The 20021-nt window shown below is 45.5% G+C and overlaps 1 protein-coding gene, 4 non-coding genes and 1 pseudogene across 5 annotated transcripts; all 6 read right to left on the minus strand.

The window, feature by feature from the left end:
- The window catches only part of LOC137336083 (zinc finger protein 850-like), a 242996-nt pseudogene that overhangs the window by 79310 nt on the left and 143665 nt on the right, over positions 1-20021 (minus strand).
- On the minus strand, positions 1761-5165 carry LOC137335549 (zona pellucida sperm-binding protein 4-like). Its single transcript, XM_068000867.1, has 9 exons — positions 4922-5165; positions 4126-4304; positions 3959-4056; positions 3750-3883; positions 3479-3668; positions 3131-3278; positions 2909-2981; positions 2019-2132; positions 1761-1944 (listed from the first exon to the last, which is right to left on the minus strand). The coding sequence occupies exons 1-9, from the start codon at positions 5142-5144 to the stop codon at positions 1796-1798; spliced, it is 1308 nt and encodes a 435-aa protein (XP_067856968.1). The 5' UTR covers positions 5145-5165; the 3' UTR covers positions 1761-1795.
- trnak-cuu (transfer RNA lysine (anticodon CUU)) lies at positions 10112-10184 on the minus strand. Its single transcript has one exon. It is a non-coding gene; the product is annotated as a tRNA-Lys (tRNA).
- trnaf-gaa (transfer RNA phenylalanine (anticodon GAA)) lies at positions 15494-15566 on the minus strand. The gene has a single exon. It is a non-coding gene; the product is annotated as a tRNA-Phe (tRNA).
- On the minus strand, positions 16585-16657 carry trnak-cuu (transfer RNA lysine (anticodon CUU)). The gene has a single exon. It is a non-coding gene; the product is annotated as a tRNA-Lys (tRNA).
- trnaf-gaa (transfer RNA phenylalanine (anticodon GAA)) lies at positions 19493-19565 on the minus strand. The gene has a single exon. It is a non-coding gene; the product is annotated as a tRNA-Phe (tRNA).

The raw sequence follows: 20021 nt of genomic DNA on the forward strand, positions 1-20021 counted from the left end.
TCCTTTGAAGACAGAACCAAAGTATGTGTTTAATTGTTCTCCCATTTCTTTGTTCCGCATTTGACTGTAAGGGACCTACATTTGTCTTCACCAATCTTTTTCTCTTGACATTAATAGAAACTTTTACAGTCAGTTTTTGTGAAGCCGGCTAGTTTACTCTAGTCTACTTTTCCCCCTTAGTCCACCTTTGCTGAATTCTAAACTGCTGCCAATCCTCAGGCCTGCAGCTTTCTCTGGCAATTTTATATGTCTCCTCTTTGGAACTAATACTAATGGCTAATTTCTTTTGTAAGCCACCGTTGAGCCACCTTTCCTGTTTTATTTTTGTGCCAGACAGGAATTAATAATTGTTATCATTTCTCCACATGTTCATTATATATTAGCTATTGCCTATCCACCGTCATCCCTTTGTCAAGTTCTCCAATCTATCCTAGCCAACTCACTTTCTTAATTTCCTTCATTTAGATTCAGCACCCTAGTTTCGGATTTAACTACTTCACTCTCCATCTTAATGAGGAATTCTATCATGTAATGGTCGCTCTTCCCTAAGTGAGCCCGCACAAGATTGTTAATCAATCCTTTCTCATCGCACAATACCCAATCTAGGATGGCCTTTTCGCTAGTTGGTTCCTAAATGTATGAGTGTACATGATTTATTTCTAGACTCCAGGAATTCCTCCCCCACTTTATTATTGCTAGTTTGGTTCGACCAAGCTGTATGTAAATTTAAGTCTGATTATGGTTTAACCTTTCTTGCCTGTGTCTCTAATTTCCTGTTTAATGCCCTCCCCTACATCTCCAACCAACGTTTTCTGCCCCTTGGTGTTAACTCCATCCATACAGATTCCACATCGTGATTTTCCGAGCCAATATCCTTACTCACTATTGCATTGATTTCCTCCTTTACTAACAACGCTACCCCACCTCCTTTCAATTTTGGCCTGTCCTTTCTAAATATTGAATACCCCTGGCAGTCTCTATAATCGCAACTATATCATACCCGTTAATATCTATCTGAGCTGTAAATTCATCGACCTTATTGCAAATGATCCGCACATTAACACCTTTAGACTGTTCAAGATTGCTAGTCAGCTTAGTATTATTTTGCACTATGGACCTATTTGTTTATCACCATGTTTTCTCTGCCTGCCACTGTTGCTTCTTCCCGTTCTGTCTTGTTTCTATTATTGCTTCCCCCTCCTCCGTCTTCCTGCTCTGGTTCCCATCCCCCTGCCATTCTAGTTTTAACCTTCCCAACAGCACTCGCAAACAGCCCCCATGAGGACATCGGTCCTGGTCCGGTGTTACCCATCCCATCTTCCGCAGAACCGGTCCCAAAGGCTCAGGAATTTAAATTCCTCCCTCCCTCCTACACCATCCCTGTAGCCACGCAATCATCTCGTCTGTGCTCCTGTTCCTGTAGCCTGAGCGACCAGCAGCCAGTGGTCGTGCAAGGAGAGAGCCCAACATTCTCCCTGCTGGGCAAACTGGTCAATCGATGCCCTCAGGGAAGAGGCAATTCCAGAGATATGGGCCCAGGACTAACCCACAGGATCAGAGTTAGAGGCAAGGGAACTAGTCATTCCTTCCCGACACCATTTTACGACAAACCCACCACAGCTTTGACCCGGATCTCATTCCGAATTGGGGATGTTGCAATTGTTGGCTGCAGCAAAAACAATTCTCAAACCAGACACCAAGTTAACTCACTGCAAAGAGTACAACCCAGCGAGCATTTGGAAGATAACACGAGACCAGAATCATCTATAACAGGATTTTATTATCCAACAGACATCTACAGTTCCATGGAGCTGCACTCGGAGCCCATACTGCGGCCCTTCTCCATTTTCCATATAGCAACAGTCCCGACCAACAGGGCCACGGAGAGCAGCGCTACCCCAACCGCTAATCCAGGAACACGGAAGGGGGAATCAACAGCAGTATCTGTGGGGAGAAGCCAGGGTTAGATGGGCACCAGTTACTCCATCACGAGACACGGTTGGAGCTCCCTGCTTTACCTTTCTCGTCCTGGTGGATCAGAGCAGCCAATCTCGCCTCATCTTCCAGGAAAAGGATGGGTCCATCAGCGGTCACCAATACCCCAGACTGGTTATCGGCACTTCTTCGCCTCTCTGGGGCGAAGGAGAGGAAGAGACAAGAGTTCATGGTTAATGATTAAATCTTCATCTGTCTGGAAATCCTGAATCAGATGGCCTCATGCAAAACACATCAGGGCCCTGGGTACCGGACAGAGTTTGGAGATCGCAGTTCCGGCTATAATTCCATCCGGATTCTCAGAAGGACGTGCCAACTGAGCAGAGTGCGCAATCGCTGCTGCCACAATGGCCAGTCTGGTCTCCTGGTGAAGGAGACACTGTTTGATGCACTACTTTGACCCGAAGTTTTATGAGACACTCAATTGGCCAGGTGTTCGGCCCCGGGACATCCGTTCGGTTCCACCCTGAATTCCAAGTGTCAGAATGATGATAGTAAGCTGCTGGTTTAATGTTCTCCAAGGCCAAGGGTGGACTATTCCGAACCGGATGTGGAACACACTCGTGCCAACAATTGGAGGATTCTGCTCCTCAGGGGTCGGCAAGTAGGGCAGCTCAGCATCCGGGCAAGTAGCAAGGAACCAAAAATACCTCATTCATCCCAGCTCAAGGATCAGAGCATCCTTCACAATTACTGACCTGGTGCAAGATGTGCTCAGACCCGCTGACCTAGATTGCTATTCGAATGGAAACCTGCAAGAATGGAAATGGACAAGTTCCCAGACCCGCCAGATTCGGGACATTAACCCTGTGCCCAGTGTTCGGCCTCTTGCTGAGGGAGCCCCATGTCCAGATGTCCCACACCCAACCCTCCCCATCAGCGTTTAGTTTCTATTCAGATCACAGGTACTTACTGGGGCTGCAGGGAGCCGTGCAGTTCTCTCGAGTGGAAGGGTAGCAAACCTCAGCACTGCAGTGGAAATAAACCTGCAAAGAGACAGTGCGGTATGGTCAATCCCACAGGTTACAGTCAGGAGATCAATGCTTCTACAGCCAACCGACCAACAGGGTCACTTATTAAGCCCAGGGAACAGTGATACCAAGTGACCGGGAAAGAAGCAATGAAGGAAACTCACCTCCCCGGTCAGAGCCCGGCCCGAAACTCGGTCCCAGAAAGCGAAAGTGCTGACTACAAAACGATTATGGTGAGTTGGGAACAGCAAATGGGAAGCAGCGTTTACCGGGATTAGGCGGGTTTTGTAGTTATCACCAGCAAAGGGGCACCTGGAACAGAGACAGAGGGGGAGTCACACGGTTATAGATTTACATCAAACCAATTATACCAGCGTCTGGAACAAAATAGCAACTTCGAAGGAATATTGCCCCAATGACTAACCCGGACTGAAGTAACGATTTCTGTATTAATCCCCGCCCATGTCGCACCCTCCCCACACTGCCTCAAGCCCCCTCACTCGCTCCCTTACCTCTCCACCAGGAGGTCCCATCGGAGACCCGAATACGGCTCGGCAGTGGGGGTCGCCCAGCAGTCATTGAGCAGCAGCACAAGGGACGGATCGTTCCGGTTCAGAACACGAACCTCCACAAACACGGGGTCCCGGAGCACACTCAGGATCGGGTAGTCACTGGCCACGTACCAGCTCCGGTAACCACCATCTGAAAAGAGAAAAATGAAGGGTGGGCACTATTTGGAGAAAGCCTGAAGTTGGACACTGGCCATCAGCGAGCACTCGTTACCTCTCGCTATTCTCAGCTCCAGAAGCAGGATCCCGGCCTCAGTGGCAGGCAGTGGTGGAGAAAGGGTGTAAACTCTGGGCTTCACCTGCAGATCAGACTCCTGGCTTCCCTTGTAACTGCACTGGACATGGAGCCTGCAAGAGAACGGACACGGCTGAAGAATTCAGGTACTCACTGTCTCTGCCCGCTGAATGTGCTCCTATTCTCACCTGAAAGGGCTGTCCCGGGTCACCGATCCCAAAGCGCCATCCAAGATCTCAAACTCACCCAACACATCCGTTTCATACAGGAGGTTCATGCCGTCCAGCTACAAGAGACAGAAGATCATCATTCCCGAAATGTGCCATTGATGCGACTCCCAGCCCACAATACCTACCCGCTGAGTAGCGCCACATTCAGTGACTGCGAACTGAAAGAGCACAGTGTCTTCAGAGGCCACGATCGGATTGCACTCAGCTCCTTCTCCATCCTTCAGATGGACCGTTGTCAGGTTAACAGGAGGCAGCGTCAAATCCTTGGAGATAGCGATGAGGACCTGCCCATCCTTGGTGCAGACTGCAAGAGTGTCAATGAAAGGCGGTTAGTTGACACACGGGGAGGGTCAAGGGAACCGTTACAGGGAAGGGGACAAACCCCATCCATGTTTGTTTCTATCCCGTCCCCTTATCTGTCTGATGGAAACCAGTTGACCAATTACAGCTCGTCACCACGCTGCTTGGATTTAAATTGCTCGCATCGCCGATAGAAATTAAATATCAAATTCAAATGTTCAGTGGCAGCAGGGGCCGGGGCTCATTCACTCTGCCCCTCCCTCCCCCAACTACCTGGACAATTACACAGGGCAGAATTCAACCAGTGTGAGTCCCAAGTCACCGAGCAACGGTGGAATGATTCTAACTGCAGCTATTGGGTCAAAGGCCGATTAACTATTTCCCTTTCTGTTTGATTACCAGCCCCCAATCCCACAATCAATTATACTCTGCGGGATTAGAGACTCTCAATCACACCACCATTTCCACTCTCCGGACTGGAAAGGTTTGAAATTCCAACTGACGTTGTAGGACAGGAAGGAGAAAGAGGAAACTGTCCAGGGAAACCCCTAGTACAGCTAGATTGCGGGTGAACCTGGAAAGTCCTGGCCCAGAATATAAACGGACTGAGAATACACCCACCTGGAAGACTGTCCAATGAATAGAAACACGGCGGTGCATCCCGGCTCCCCGCATCAAAGCAGCAGCCTCTCTGCACACACTCACTGGCTTCAATTCCCGGAAATCCGCAGTCTTTGCGGTTTTTGGGAGACAGCCAACATTTATCGGCGGGGAAAAGGAGAGAGGGCGGCTGAGCTGAACAGATTACAACAAGTAACAAACCAAGAATCCCCGAACCCTCCATTATAACTAACTAACAAACAAACAAACCCTCCCAGGTCAGTGAGAGGAGAAAACCGACTCCCTCTTTTTATCGCAGCGCTGTTAACTGGCAGTAATTGTCTGTTCCAATCAGCATGAGGCACAGTCCGAGGCCCACGGGCTCCGGAACATAAACCAGCATTCGCACGGCTCACACGGAGATGGGCCTGTTTTTAATGGAAGAAAAAAGGTGAGACTGGGTCCAACGACAGCTCCACAATTCGCCCCCGGACTTCTTGTTTGGTTGCATTGAAATTGTTGCTTTTTTCCCCCTTGACACCTTTATTTCTTCATCACAAAATTTAAAGAAACTGGAACCAAATCACGTTATTAGTTTCTATTTTGCTTTTTTAGTCACTTTTATTTCTTAGACCCAACGTCACCTTTAATAGTTGATAAAAAAATAGGCCCCATCTCAGTGTGACCCGTGGGAATGCGGTTTTTTTTAATACTAATTAATAAACAGAGTCAAATCAATATGTTATGGTCCAGATACAGTACGGTAGCATTCGTGGTTATGTTACTGAACTTGTAATCTAGCAGGCCTGGACGAATAATCTACGTGTCATAAGTTCAAATTCTGCCACGGCAGCTGGGGAATTTAAATTCAATTCATTAATTAAAATCTGGAATTAAAATACGACTATCAGTAATGGTGGCAATGAAACGACCGGATTGTCATAAATAAAACCCATCTGGTTCACTAATGTCCTTCAGAGAAGGAAACCTGCCGTCCTTACCCGGTTGGCCTATGATGTGACTTCAGGCCCACAGCAATGTGGTTGATTCGTAATTGCCCTCTGAAATGGCCTAGCAAGCCATTCAGTTGTAAAAACTCGTTTAAAAAAAGTCATATTCAGAATAAAACTGGACATGAAAAAGGCACCCAAGCCCAGTTGACCCTGCAAAGTCCTCCTCACTAAAATCTGGGGACCAGTGCCAAAATTGGGAGAGCAGTCAAGCAACAGCCTGACATAGCCATACTCACAGAATCATGCCTTTCAGCAGAGGTCCGTGACTCTTCCATCACAATCCCTGGGTATGTGCTGTCCCACTGGCAGGACAGACAAACCAGAGGTGGCGGTGCAGTGATATACAGTCAGGAGGGAATGGCCCTGGCAGTCCTCAACATTGACTCTGGACCAAATGCAAATCTCATGGCATCAGGTCAAATATGAGCAAGGAAACCTCCTGCTGATTACCACCAACCGCCCTCCCTCAGCTGATGAATCAGTCCTCCTCCATGTTGAGCAGCACTTGAAGAAAGCGCTGAGGGTAGCAAGGGCCACAGAAGGTACTCTGAGTGGGGGACTTCAATGTCCATCACCAAGAGTGGCTCGGTAGCACGACTACTGGCCGAGTCCTGAAGGACAAAGCTGCCAGACTGGGCCTGCAGCAGATGGTGAGCGAACCAACACGAGGGGAAAATTTACTTGACCTCGTCCTCACAAATCTACCTGTCGGAAATGCATCTGTACATGACAGTATTAGTGGGAGTGACCACCGCACAGTTCTCGTGGAGACGAACTCCCGTTTTCGCACTGAGGACACCATCCAACCTGTTGTGTGAACAGATCGTGGAAGCTCAAAACTGGGCCTCAGATACCTGTTATCTGGGGCAGATTAAATGGTGGAATATCAGCCGCGCTCAGCTGGCAATGTTTACGGTACATTTTCATGCAAACAGAACACACATTCGAAACCTGGAAATGCGAAACAACGAATGTTAAGGTAAAAACTCCCTGTCATCCCCGGGTGGGCTCAAACCAACATTTTCAGTTAACAGCCGAACGCGCTTACCAATTGGACCACAGAGACACGACGTTTGGTTTCCTGAACCACTAATTCACCGAGCTAACGTTTCAGCTTGAAACGATCAATGTAACAGCTGTCTTCCCATCAGTTTACTTTTCAAAATAAAGGGTGTGCAGCTTGCACGAGTGAAAATCGGTGCTGTCTTATTTCTGAACATCAAACTCCCCTTGTCCCTAAATGTCTGTATGTTTGAAGACTCAATCACCCAGTAGTAGAGAGGATTGATTTTTCGCGCTGTGATTCACCATTCTCTATTCCAGTCATGTTTCGGTTTGCAGAAAATGAGATGAGATGAAATGAGCAGGTCCAACGAGCAGGTCTGTGACACTACACGGTACCTACAAAGTTGTCTCTTGCACTTACAGTGAAGCGGACGGCAGTTTTCACTCTTAAACCAGTCACAATGATGTTCAGAAAATATGTGGCCGAGAAAGACTTGATTTCAGCCGAGTGACACTGGGCCAGAGTAAAATTGTGATTGTCGAGTGGTGAGAGGGTGGATTTGGAACTCTCGTGCGGCTGCACTGCGCATTGTCCAGATCTGCTTGGAGCGATATTCATTCAATTCATCACTTACAGGGACAGTTTGATTTCAAGTTTCTTTTTTCTGGTGCTTGATGAGATTTCAAAATTGAAAGCGACCCATACCGACCCCAAACTCGTCACTTACACACTGACAGATACAAGGCGGCCACACTCTTCACTTCAGTGAGATGAAAGCGGAGAGCGATTTCACGGTTGAATGTAATGGCGAAGAAAACTCACCCAAAGAAAGTGCAGCTCATTGAGGTGCCTTTAAATTCCTGATTGTTTGCACTGAACTTCTTCCCAAAGCGTTGGAGATTCAGGTCGAGCGATTTGGGGACTTCTCCCTCTTCGCGACAGTTTCAACCGCAGTTCGAGATCAAAAGTCGAGGGCAGAATGAGACACCTCCCTGAAACCGGGGAACAAAGAAACCAAACTTTAGAGCAAGGTTCTGTTTGTTGAGAAAAAGAAAATAAAAAAAATATTTTGGAAAGATCCAGAATGCTATCAGCTCAAAAAGCAACTGTTACCCCGGCGGGATTTGAAGACGCAGCCTTCTGGGGGAGCAATAAGTAATGCAGATAGAAGCAGGAAGTTGAAAAGTGTGAATTGATAGATTAAGTGAGTGGCCAAAACTGCGGCAAATGGAGGTCAATGTGTGGGAGAGCGAAGTCATCCATTTAAATCGAAAAAAGATAAATGGTGAGAAGCTGGGAACTATGGAGGAGAAGAGAGATTTCGGTGTCCGTGCACAGAAACCGCTACCAACCACTATAGGTACAAAAACGATTGAAAATCGTTAATGGGATGTTAGCAACGGTTCGTTCGTTTGCTTAGACGTGTCATAATATCCCGATCGCGGTTTGATTCCTGTATGGGCTGAGAAGGGGCTTTGGTTCGTGTTTATATGATTTTAAAATCCAAGCTTTACAAACACATCCACAGACTAAGTCACGGGGACAATTTTTGGAATAACATCCATTGTAGCTTTTACCCCTGGGCCGGAGAAACACGTCTTTCTATTTATTTGTCTTTCTCCGGTTTGCAGAGAAACGTTTAACTCGCGGCCTGTTCCCGTTAATGATCATCAGCAGCAACAGACAAACAGAGCGGGTCTGACCGCCCCGAGATGTGGAAAAGGCATCGGCTTTGGAGAAGTGAATCAAATCAAATAATCACCCGGCACCGAGAGAGAGAAAACCAAGAGAAAAAGATAGAAGGGAATCGAGAAATTAAAACTAAATCAAGTCGATAGAAATATTTCCCATCCTTGATGTCTCTCTATTCAATCCCCAATCCTTCAGTGGCGGGAATCAAATGTCACTGTAAATAAATGCGAGAATCGACCCAAAGAAGAAGAAACCAAATAACCAAAAACTGCCGAAACCCGGGATTGAATGAACAACCTTTAGATCTTCAGTTTAACGCAATTCCAACTCAGAGATTTTGACCCAACAGCAAATTCAACTTTGCCTCATTGTCCTGCAAGAAAATATCACCGCCGCAACGCCTTGCTCTTCCTGTTCATTACCGCACTTCATATATAAACATCGCACTCACATATACCCAACCACAGTTCATATATAAACATTGCACTCATATCTAAAACCCCACAGTTCGTTGATAAACACCGCACTCATACACGCACCCACAGTTCTAATATATTGACATAGCAATCAGATATACACACCTGCAGTTCATATATAAATATCGCACTCATATATAAACACCCAGACTTCACATATAAACATCGTTCTCATATATAAACTCCCACAGTTTATAAATCAGCAGCGCACTCATACATCCACACCCAGTTTATAGGAGGAAGTTCGGTACCGACCGCCGATACAGCTCTCAGAGTGGGAGAGGCGGAAGTAGCAGCGACCGAACAAACTCTGGATCTCATCCTTAAGACAGACCGGTAGATCCACCTGTGAAATTACATCGCATTTGTGTATCAGTGAGGGTAATGGGTTCTTAGTGGAGATCGATCGGGCCAAGGGGATCTCAGAGAGGGGAAGGGACAGTCAGATGGCATCAGAGAGTGTAAGGGGGCTCAGAGAGAGGAAGGGACAGTCAGATGGCATCAGAGCGTGTATTAAGATCTGAGAGAGGGGAAGGACTGCCGAGTATGGGAGAGTGTAAGGGGGCTCAGGACGTATCTGTGCCAGGGGCACTCAGTGGGCATCAGAGCAGGTAAATGGCGCTGACAAGTTTCAAAGAGGATCATGGACTCACTGACGTTATCGGAGAAGGTAAGAGACAGAGCGTATCAGAGAAGATAAGCAGCTCAGGGTGAACCAAAGAGGGTAAGGTGGGCTCAGGAGGTATCAGAGAGGCGAATGGATCCAGAGTTGGCATCTTCGTAATATTACATTTTCTAACCTTCAACATTTTTAATAACGGCAAAAAATGAAGCGGACTGAACCGATAACCTGTCCGTGACCCATGTGGAGGGAACGAGAAGGTAGAATCAGGAGGGAGTGGATAATTGGCAAGGCTCACGGTTTCCTTTCATGCAGCTCAGGGTTGTGTCTGGTGATACAACTGGAGAAAAGGGGTTGCACTTTGAAACTTTTATCACTCAGTGTGAAAAATAGAACACAAATCGCCCAAAGTGGGGTTCGAACCCACGACCTTAAGATTAAGAGTCTCATGCTCTACAGACTGAGCTAGCCGGGCCGACTACCAAAATTCTTCCCATCCTATTATTGCAGAGAGACAGCTGTTGGCTTTGCTGCAGGAGTTCAGTTCGTTCCACAATCTCAGGGTATCTCCTTCTGAACACCCGTTTTTTTTTCTGGAGTTAGTCTGATGCCGTCACACTCTTCACTTCAGTGAGATGAAAGCGGAGAGCGATTTCAGGGTCGAATGCAATGACGAACAAAACTCATTCAATGAAAGTGCAGGTCATTGAGGGGCCTTTAAAGTCCTGATTGTTTGAACTGAACTTCATCCCAAAGCGTTTAAGATTCACATGGAGCGATTTGGGGACATCTTTTCCCTCTTTGCAAAAGTTTCAACTGCAGGTAAAGATCAAAAGTCGAGGGCAGAATGAGAAGCCTTCCTGAAATTTGAGAACTCGGGAAGCAGACTTTAGAGCAAGGTTCTGTTAATTGTGAAAAAGCAGATAAAACATGAATTCCGGAACGATCCAGAATCCTATCAGCTCTAAAATTAACGGTTACCCATGATTTATACACGCAGCCTGCTGGTGGCACAATAAGTAATGTAGCTTAAAAACCGGAAGTTGAAAAGTGGGAATTGATAGATGAAGTGAGTGGGCAAAACTGCGGCAAATAGAGTTCAATGTGGGGGAGAGCGAGGTCATGCACTGTAAATCTGAGAAAGATAAATCAGAGTATTTTCTAAAGTTGTGAGAATCTCGGAACTGTGGACGAGTAGAGAGATTTAGAGGGCCATGTCCAGAAACCGCTACCAGCCAGCGTTCAGGTAAAAAAATAATTAAATAACCGAATGTGCCGTTAGTAGGGCCGGTTAGCTCATTTGCATAGAGTATACCGTAATGTCATGATCACGGATTCGATTCTTGTAATTTACTTTATTTATTTCGGGTTTTTGTAACATTTAAAATCGAAGCTTGACAAAAAAAACCACAGACAAATTCACGGGGACAGTTTTTTTGAATAACATCCATTGCAACTTTGCCCTCGGGTCGGAGAAACAAGTCTTTTTTTGTCTTTCTCCGGTTTGCAGATAAACGTTTAACTCGCGGCCTGTTCCCATTAATGATCATCAGCAGCAACAGACAGACAGAGCGGGTCTGACCGCCCCGAGATGTGGAAAAGGGATCAGTTTAGAACAAATGCATCAAATCAAACATCACCCGGCACGAGAGAGACAAAACCAAGAGAAAAAGGCAGAAGGTAACAGAGAAATAAAAACTACATAGAGACGATAGAAATATTTCCCATCCTTGATGCCTTTCTATTCCATCCCCAATCCTTCAGTGTCGGGTATCAAATTTTACTATAAATAAATGCGAGAATCGAAGCAAGGAAGGAGATACTAAACAACCATAAACTGCCGAAACTCGGGATTGAACTAAGGACCTTAACACTCTCCCAACTGAGCTATTTCGGCTCCACATCCATCGTTTATTTCGTGTTATTGTCGTGGAAGTAAATATAGCCCCAGGAGGAATTGCCCCTCCTGTTCATTCCACAGTTCATATATAAACATTGCACTCATATACACACACCCACAGAGCATATATAAGCATCGCTGTCATACATGAACTCCCAAAGTTTATCAATCAGCAGCGCACTCATAGATCCACACCCAGTTTATAGGAGGAAGATCAGTACCGACTGCCAATAGAGCTCTCAGAGTGGGAGAGGCGGAAGCAACAGCGACCGAACAAATCTGGATCTCATTCTTAACACAGACCGGTAGATCCACCTGTGAAGTTACACTGCACTTTGAAAGCAGGGACGGTAATGTGTTCTGACAAGCCATCGGGGGGTCTAATCGCTTCTTCGTGGCGATCCATTGGGGCAAGGGCATCTCAGAGAGGGGAGCGGGCATTCAGAGGGTATCAGAGAGTATATTGAGATCTCGCAGAGGGGAAGGACTGCCAGAGGGTATCAGAGAGTGTAAGGACGCTCAGGGCGTGTCAGTGGGTGAGGGGAACTCAGCGGGTAGCAGAGAGTGTAAAGGGCGCTGACATGGTTCAAAGAGGATCATGGACTCTCTGAGGATATCACAGAAGATGAGCAGCTCATGGAGAATCAAAGAGGGTAAGGTGGGCTCAGGAGGTATCAGAGAGGCGAATGGATCCAGAGTTGGCATCTTCTAAATATTACACTTCCTAACCATCAACATTTTTAATAACAGCAAAAATGAAGACTATTGAAACGGTATCTGCCGCGTCCCATGTGGAGGGAATGAGAAGATAGTACCGGGAGGGGCTGGATATTTGGCAACGCTCACGGTTTCCTTTCACACAGCTCAGTGTTTTGTCTGTTTATATCACTGGATTTCGTGAACTGGAGATAAGAGGTTGCACTTTGAACCTTTCATCACCCACTGTGAAAAATAGAACACAAAACGCCCAAGCTGTGGTTTAAACCCACGACCCTGAGATTAGGAATTTCGTGCTTTACCGACTGATCGAGCCGGGCCAGCGACAGGGCTCCTTCTCATCCTATTATTGCAGAGAGGCAGGTGGTGACGTTGGTGTTGGGGTTCACTTTGTCCGACAATCCCAAGGTGGCTGAATCTGAACACCCACTTCTCATTCTCGAATCAATCTGATGCCTTTTACCAGCCGTCCAGCCCCGCGCTGAGCAGGAGAGGAACATCGGGACAGGAGAAGACCATTCAGCCCCTCGAACCTGCTGTCTCATTCAATTTGATCATGAGATGATCAATAATTCATGTCTGTTTCCCCGCCTTGGACTCATATCCCTTGGTAACCGAAACGGAAAAAGATCTATCAATATCAGATTTGAAAATTTGATTTGAGCCACAATCCACATCCTTTGGGATGAGAGATTTCCAGCTTTCGGCTGTATTTTGTTTGCTAAAGTGATTCCTGATTTCTTGCATGATTAGTCCAGCTCCAATTTCATTTTGGATTCGGCAAACAGAGAGAGAGAAAAAGGCCGCCTTAACCGGAGATTGATCCTTTAACGATCTCTCACAAAGCAACTGAAAACTGTCGGAATGTGAATACCATTTCACTTCTCCAAAATAAAGGGAGTGACATTCATTGTGGAAACAGTCTGATGTCGCTCACTGCAGAAATATCCATGTCAGTGTGAAGGAGCTCGCTTGCAACCTTCGAAATTCTCTGTCAAGAAGTATTCCGACTTCGTTCAAGCCAACCTCGTTTTTTTGGATATTTTTCATATGCCTGTTATCCAACCGCAGAATAAATGGTGGAAAATCAGACGCACTCAGCTGGCAATGTTTGCGGTACATTTTCTGGCAGACAAGACACACATTCGAACCCAAGAATTTGCGAGACAATGAATGTTAAGGTAAAAGGTTGCCTTCGTGTCCTCTAACGACCAACTTTTCAGTTCGCAGCGAAACGCGCTAACCAATTGCGCCACAGAAACAGAACTTGCAAATGTTCAAGGACTAATTCATCGAGCTGACGCTTCAGGTTGCCGCACTCAATGTAACAGCTTTCTTCCAATCAGTTTACTTTTCCAAAATAAAATGTGTGCAGCTTGCACGAGTCAAAATCTGTGCTGTATTATTTCTGAAAATTAAACTCACCTTGCCATTAAACACCTGTATGTTGAAAGACTCAGTCCGCTCGTGGAAGAGAGGATTGATTTTTGAGCTGTGATTCGCCATTCTCTGTTCCAGTAATATTCAGGTTTGCGGAAAATGAGATGAGATGAAATGAGCAGGACAAACCAGCAGGTCTGTGACACTACACGGTGTCTACAAAGTTGTCTCTTGCACTTACAGTGAAGTGGACGACAATTTTCACTCTTAAACCAGTAATTATTATGTTAAGAAAAAATGTGGCCGTGAAAGACTCGATTTCAGCGCGGTGACACGGGCCAGAGTAAAGTTCAGTTCATGCGATTGCCGAGTGGCGAGAGGGTGGATTTGGAACTCCTGTGCGGCTGCGCTGCACATTGTCCAGATCTGTTTGGAGCGATATTCCCTTCAATTCATCACTTACAGGGACAGTTTGATTCTAAGTTTCTTTTCCCCGGTGCTTGGTGAGATTTCGGAAATAAACGCGACCCGTGCTTAACCCAAACTCGTCACTAACACGTTGACCGATTCAAGGCGGCCACACTCTGCACTTCAGTGAGATGAAAGCCGACAGCGATTTCTCGTCGATTCCAATGGCGAAAAAAAGTCATTCAACGAAAGTGCAGGTCATTGAGGTGCCTTTAAATTCCTGATTGTTTACACAGAACTTCTTCCCAACGCGTTTGAGATACACGTGGGGCGATTTGGGGACTTCTTCTCCCTCTTTGCAAAAGTTTCATCCGCAGCACAAGATCAAAAGTCGAGGGCAAAATGAAACGATTTGCTCAAATTTGAGAACCAGAGAACCAGAATTTAGAGCAAGGTTCTGTTTAGTGAGAAAAAGCAGATGAAACATTCATTCCGGAACGATACAGAATTCTATCAGCTCTAAAGGCAACGGTTACCCCGTGTTTTGAACACGCAGCCTTCTGGTGACGCAGGAAGTAATGCAGATGGTAGCAGGAAATTGAAAAGTGGGAATTGATGGATTAAGTGTGTGGACAAAACTGTGGCAAATAGAGTTCAATATGGGGGAGACCGAGGTCATACACTTTAAATCTAAGAAAGATAAATCAGAGTATTTTCTAAATGGTGAGAAACTCGGTGCTGTGGAGGAGCAGAAAGATATAGGGGTCAAAGTACAGAAATCGCTGCAGGTACAAAAATTAATCAAACAGCCTAATGTGCCGTTGGTACGGCCGGTTAACTCGTTTGCAAAGAGTATACTGTAACATAATGATCACGGACTGGATTCTTGTAATTTACTTTATTTATTTCGCGTTTTTGTAACTTTTGAAATCGAAGCTTGAAAAAGAAAATCAACAGAAAAATTCACGGGGACCGTTTTTGAATTACATCCGTTGTAACTTTGCCCCTGGGCAGGATAAACAGGTCTTTCTTTTGATTTGTCTTTCTCCAATTTGCAGATAAACGTTTAACTCGCGGCCTGTTCCCATTAATGATCATCAGCAGCAACAGACAGACAGAGCGGGTCTGACCGCCCCGAGATGAGGAAAATGGAACAGTTTCGGACAAATCAAATAGTCACCTGGCACCGAGAGAGACAAAACCAAGAGAAAAAGGCAGAAGGTAACAGTGAAATAACAGCCAAATACAAACGATATAAATAATTCCCATCCTTGATGTCTCTCTATTCAATCCCCAATCCTTCAGTGGCGGGAATTAAATTTCACTGCAAATAAATCCGAGAATCGAAGCAAGGAAGAAGAAAGTAAACAAACAAAAACTGCCGAAACTCGGGATTGAACCAAGGACCTTCAGATTTTCAGTCTAACGCTCTCCCAACTGAACTATTTCGGCTCTATACCCAACCATTACTTTGTGTTATTGTCGTGGAAGAAAATATAACCCCAGGAGGAATTGCCCCTCCTGTTCATTCCACAATTCATATATAAACATCGTACTCGTAGAGATACACCCACAGTTCATATATAAACATCGCTGTCATACGTAAACTACCAAAGTTTATAAATCAACAGCGCACTCATACATCCACACCCAGTTTGTGGGAGGAAGATCGGTACCGACCGCCGATAGAGCTCTCAGAGGCGGAAGCAGCAGCGACCGATCAAACTCTTGATCTCATCCTTGACACAGACCGGTCGATCCACCTGTGAAGTTACACCGCACTTTGATAGCAGGGACGGTAATTGCTTCTGAGAAGGCCTCAGGGCGTCCAATCGCTTCTTAGTGGCGATCCATTGTGGCAAGGGCATCTCAGAGAGGGGAAGGTACTATCAGAGGGCATCAGAGAGTGTAAGGGGGCTCAAAGAGGAGAGCGGGCAGTCAGATGGCATCAGAGAGTGTTTTAAGATCTGAGAGAGGGGAAGGACTGCCGAGTATGGGAGAGTGTAAGGCGGCTCAGGGCGCATCTGTGTAAGGGGCAATCAATAGGTATCAGAGCAGGTGAATGGCGCTGACAAGGTTCAAAGTGAATCATGGACTCTCTGAGGGTATCGGAGAAGGTAAGAGACAGAGCGTATCAGCGATGATAAGGAGCACAGGGAGAATCAAATGGGGTAAGGGGGGATCAGGAGGTATCAGAGAGGCGAATTGTTCCAGCGTTGGCATCTCCTAAATATTACATTTTCTGACCTTCAACATTTTTAATAACGACAAAAAGTGAATCCAATTGAACCGATAACCTGTCCGTGTCCCATGCGGAGGGAACGAGAAGGTAGAATCGATAGGGAGTGCATATTTGGCAACGCTCACGGTTTCCTTTCACACAGCTCAGGGTTGTGCCTGTTTCGAATCTGGAGACAAGAGGTTGCACTTTAAAAATGTTATCACCGAGTGTGAAAAGTAGAACACAAATCGCCCAACCTGGGGCTCGAACCCACGACTCTGCGATTAAGAGTCTCATGTTCTACCGACTGAGCTAGCCGGGCCGACTGCTTAAATTCTTCCCATCTTATCATTGCAGAGAGACAACTGTTGGCTTTGCTGCAGGAGTTCAGTTCGTTCCACAATCTCAGGGTATCGACTTCTGAACACCCGTTTTTTCATTCTGGAGTTAGTCTGATGTCTTTTACCATTCGTCCAGCTCCGCGCTGAGCAGTATCGGAACATCGGGACAAGAGAAGGCCATTCAGCCCCTCGAACCTGCTGCCCCATTCAATTGGATCATGAGTTGATCTGCAATACATCTCTGTTTCTCCGTCTTGGACTCATATTCCTTGGTACCCGAATCGAAAAACGATCTGTCAATATCAGACTTCAAATTATGAATTGAACCACAATCCACATCCTTTGGGATGAGAGAGTTCCAGCTTTCGGCCGTATTTTGTTTGCTAAAGTGATTCCTGATTTCTTGCATGATTAGTCCAGCTCCAATTTCATTTTGGATTCGGCCAACAGAGAGAGAGAAAAAGGCCGTCTTCACCGGAGATTGATCCTTTAGCGATCTCTCACAAATCAACTGAAACCAGTCGGAATGTGAATACCATTTCACTTTTCCAAAATAAAGGGAGTGACATTCATTGTGGAAACAGTCTGATGTCGCTCACTGCAGAAATATCCATGTCAGTGTGAAGGAGCTCGCTTGCAACCTTCGAACCTTCTCTGTCAAGAAGTATTCCGACTTCGTTCAAGCCAACCTCGTTTTTTTGGATATTTTTCATATGCCTGTTATCCAACCGCATAATAAATGGTGGAAAACCAGACGCACTCAGCTGGCAATGCTTGCGGTACATTTTCTGGCAGACAAGACACACATTCGAACCCAAGAATTTGCGAGACAATGAATGTTAAGGTAAAAGGTTGCCTTCGTGTCGTCTAACGACCAACTTTTCAGTTCGCAGCGAAACGCGCTAACCAATTGCGCCAGAGAAACAGAACTTGCAAATGTTCAAGGACTAATTCATCGAGCTGAAGCTTCGGGTTGCCGCGCTCAATGTAACAGCTTTCTTCCAATCAGTTTACTTTTCCAAAATAAAATGTGTGCAGCTTGCACGAGTCAAAATCTGTGCTGTATTATTTCTAAAAATTAAACTCACCTCGCCATTAAACACCTGTATGTTGAAAGACTCAGTCCGCTCGTGGAAGAGAGGATTGATTTTTGAGCTGTGATTCGCCATTCTCTGTTCCAGTAATATTCAGGTTTGCGGAAAATGAGATGAGATGAAATGAGCAGGACAAACCAGCAGGTCTGTGACACTACACGGTGTCTACAAAGTTGTCTCTTGCACTTACAGTGAAGTGGACGACAATTTTCACTCTTAAACCAGTAATTATTATGTTTAGAAAAAATGTGGCCGAGAAAGACTCGATTTCAGCGCGGTGACACTGGGCCAGAGTAAAGTTCAGTTAATGCGATTGCCGAGTGGCGAGAGGGTGGATTTGTAACTCCTGTGCGGCTGCGATGCACATTGTCCAGATCTGTTTGGAGCGATATTCCCTTCAGTTCATCACTTACAGGGACAGTTTGATTCTAAGTTTCTTTTCCCCGGTGCTTGGTGAGATTTCAGAAATAAACGCGACCCGTGCTCAACCCAAACTCGTCACTAACACGTTGACCGATACAAGGCGGCCACACTCAGCACTTCAGTGAGATGAAAGCAGACAGCGATTTCACGTCGATTCCAATGGCGAAAAAAAGTCATTCAACGAAAGTGCAGGTCATTGAGGTGCCTTCAAATTCCTGATTGTTTACACAGAACTTCTTCCCAAAGCGTTTGAGATACACGTGGGGCGATTTGGGGACTTCTTCTCCCTCTTTGCAAAAGTTTCATCCGCAGCACAAGATCAAAAGTCGAGGGCAAAATGAAACGATTTGCTGAAATTTGAGAACCAGAGAACCAGAATTTAGAGCAAGGTTCTGTTTATTGAGAAAAAGCAGATGAAACATTCATTCCGGAACGATACAGAATGCTATCAGCTCTAAAGGCAACGGTTACCCCGTGTTTTGAACACGCAGCCTTCTGGTGACGCAGGAAGTAATGCAGATGGTCGCAGGAAATTGAAAAGTGGGAATTGATAGATTAAGTGTGTGGACAAAACTGTGGCAAATAGAGTTCAATGTGGGGGAGACCGAGGTCATACACTTTAAATCTGAGAAAGATAAATCAGAGTATTTTCTAAATGGTGAGAAACTCGGTGCTGTGGAGGAGCAGAGAGATTTCGGGGTCGCTGCAGTCACAAAAATTAATTAAACAGCCTAATGTGCCGTTGGTACGGCCGGTTAACTCGTTTGCAAAGAGTATACTGTAACATAATGATCACGGACTCGGTTCTTGTAATTTACTTTATTTATTTCGCGTTTTTGTAACTTTTGAAATCGAAGATTTGCAACGAAAATCCACAGAAAAATTCACGGGGACCGTTTTTTGAATTCCATCCGTTGTTACTTTGCCCCTGGACAGGATAAACACGTCTTTCCTTTTATTTGTCTTTCTCCAATTTGCAGATAAATGTTTAACTCGCGGCCTGTTCCCATTAATGATCATCAGCAGCAACAGACAGACAGAGCGGGTCTGACCGCCCCGAGATGTGGAAAATGCATCAGTTTGGGACAAATCAAATAGTCACCCCGCACCGAGAGACAAAACCAAGAGAAAAAGGCAGAAGGTAACAGAGAAATAACAGCCAAATACAAACGATATAAATATTTCCCATCCCTAATGTCTCTCTATTCAATCCCCAATCCTTCAGTGGCGGGAATTAAATTTCACTGCAAATAAATCCGAGAATCGAAGCAAGGAAGAAGAAAGGAAACAACCAAAAACTGCCAAAACTCGGGATTGAACCAAGGACCTTCAGATCTTCAGTCTAACGCTCTCCCAACTGAGCTATTTCGGCTCGACAAGCAATCCTTACTTTGTGTTATTGTCGTGGAAGAAAATATAACCCCAGGAGGAATTGCCCCTCCTGTTCATTCCACAGTTCATATATGAACATCGCACTCATGGAGATGCACCCACAGTTCATATATAAACATCGCACTCATGGAGATGCACCCACAGTTCATATATAAACATCGCACTCATAGAGATACACCCACAGTTCATATATAAACATCGCTGTCATAGAGATACACCCACAGTTCATATATAAACATCGCACTCATAGAGATACACCCACAGTTCATATATAAACATCGCACTCATAGAGATACACACACAGTTCATATATAAACATCGTACTCATAGAGATACACCCACAGTTCATATATAAACATCGCACTCATAGAGATACACCCACAGTTCATATATAAACATCGCTGTCATACGTAAACTACCAAAGTTTATAAATCAA

This window comes from Heptranchias perlo, chromosome 20, assembly GCF_035084215.1.
Source record: "Heptranchias perlo isolate sHepPer1 chromosome 20, sHepPer1.hap1, whole genome shotgun sequence".
Lineage (NCBI taxonomy): Eukaryota > Metazoa > Chordata > Chondrichthyes > Hexanchiformes > Hexanchidae > Heptranchias > Heptranchias perlo.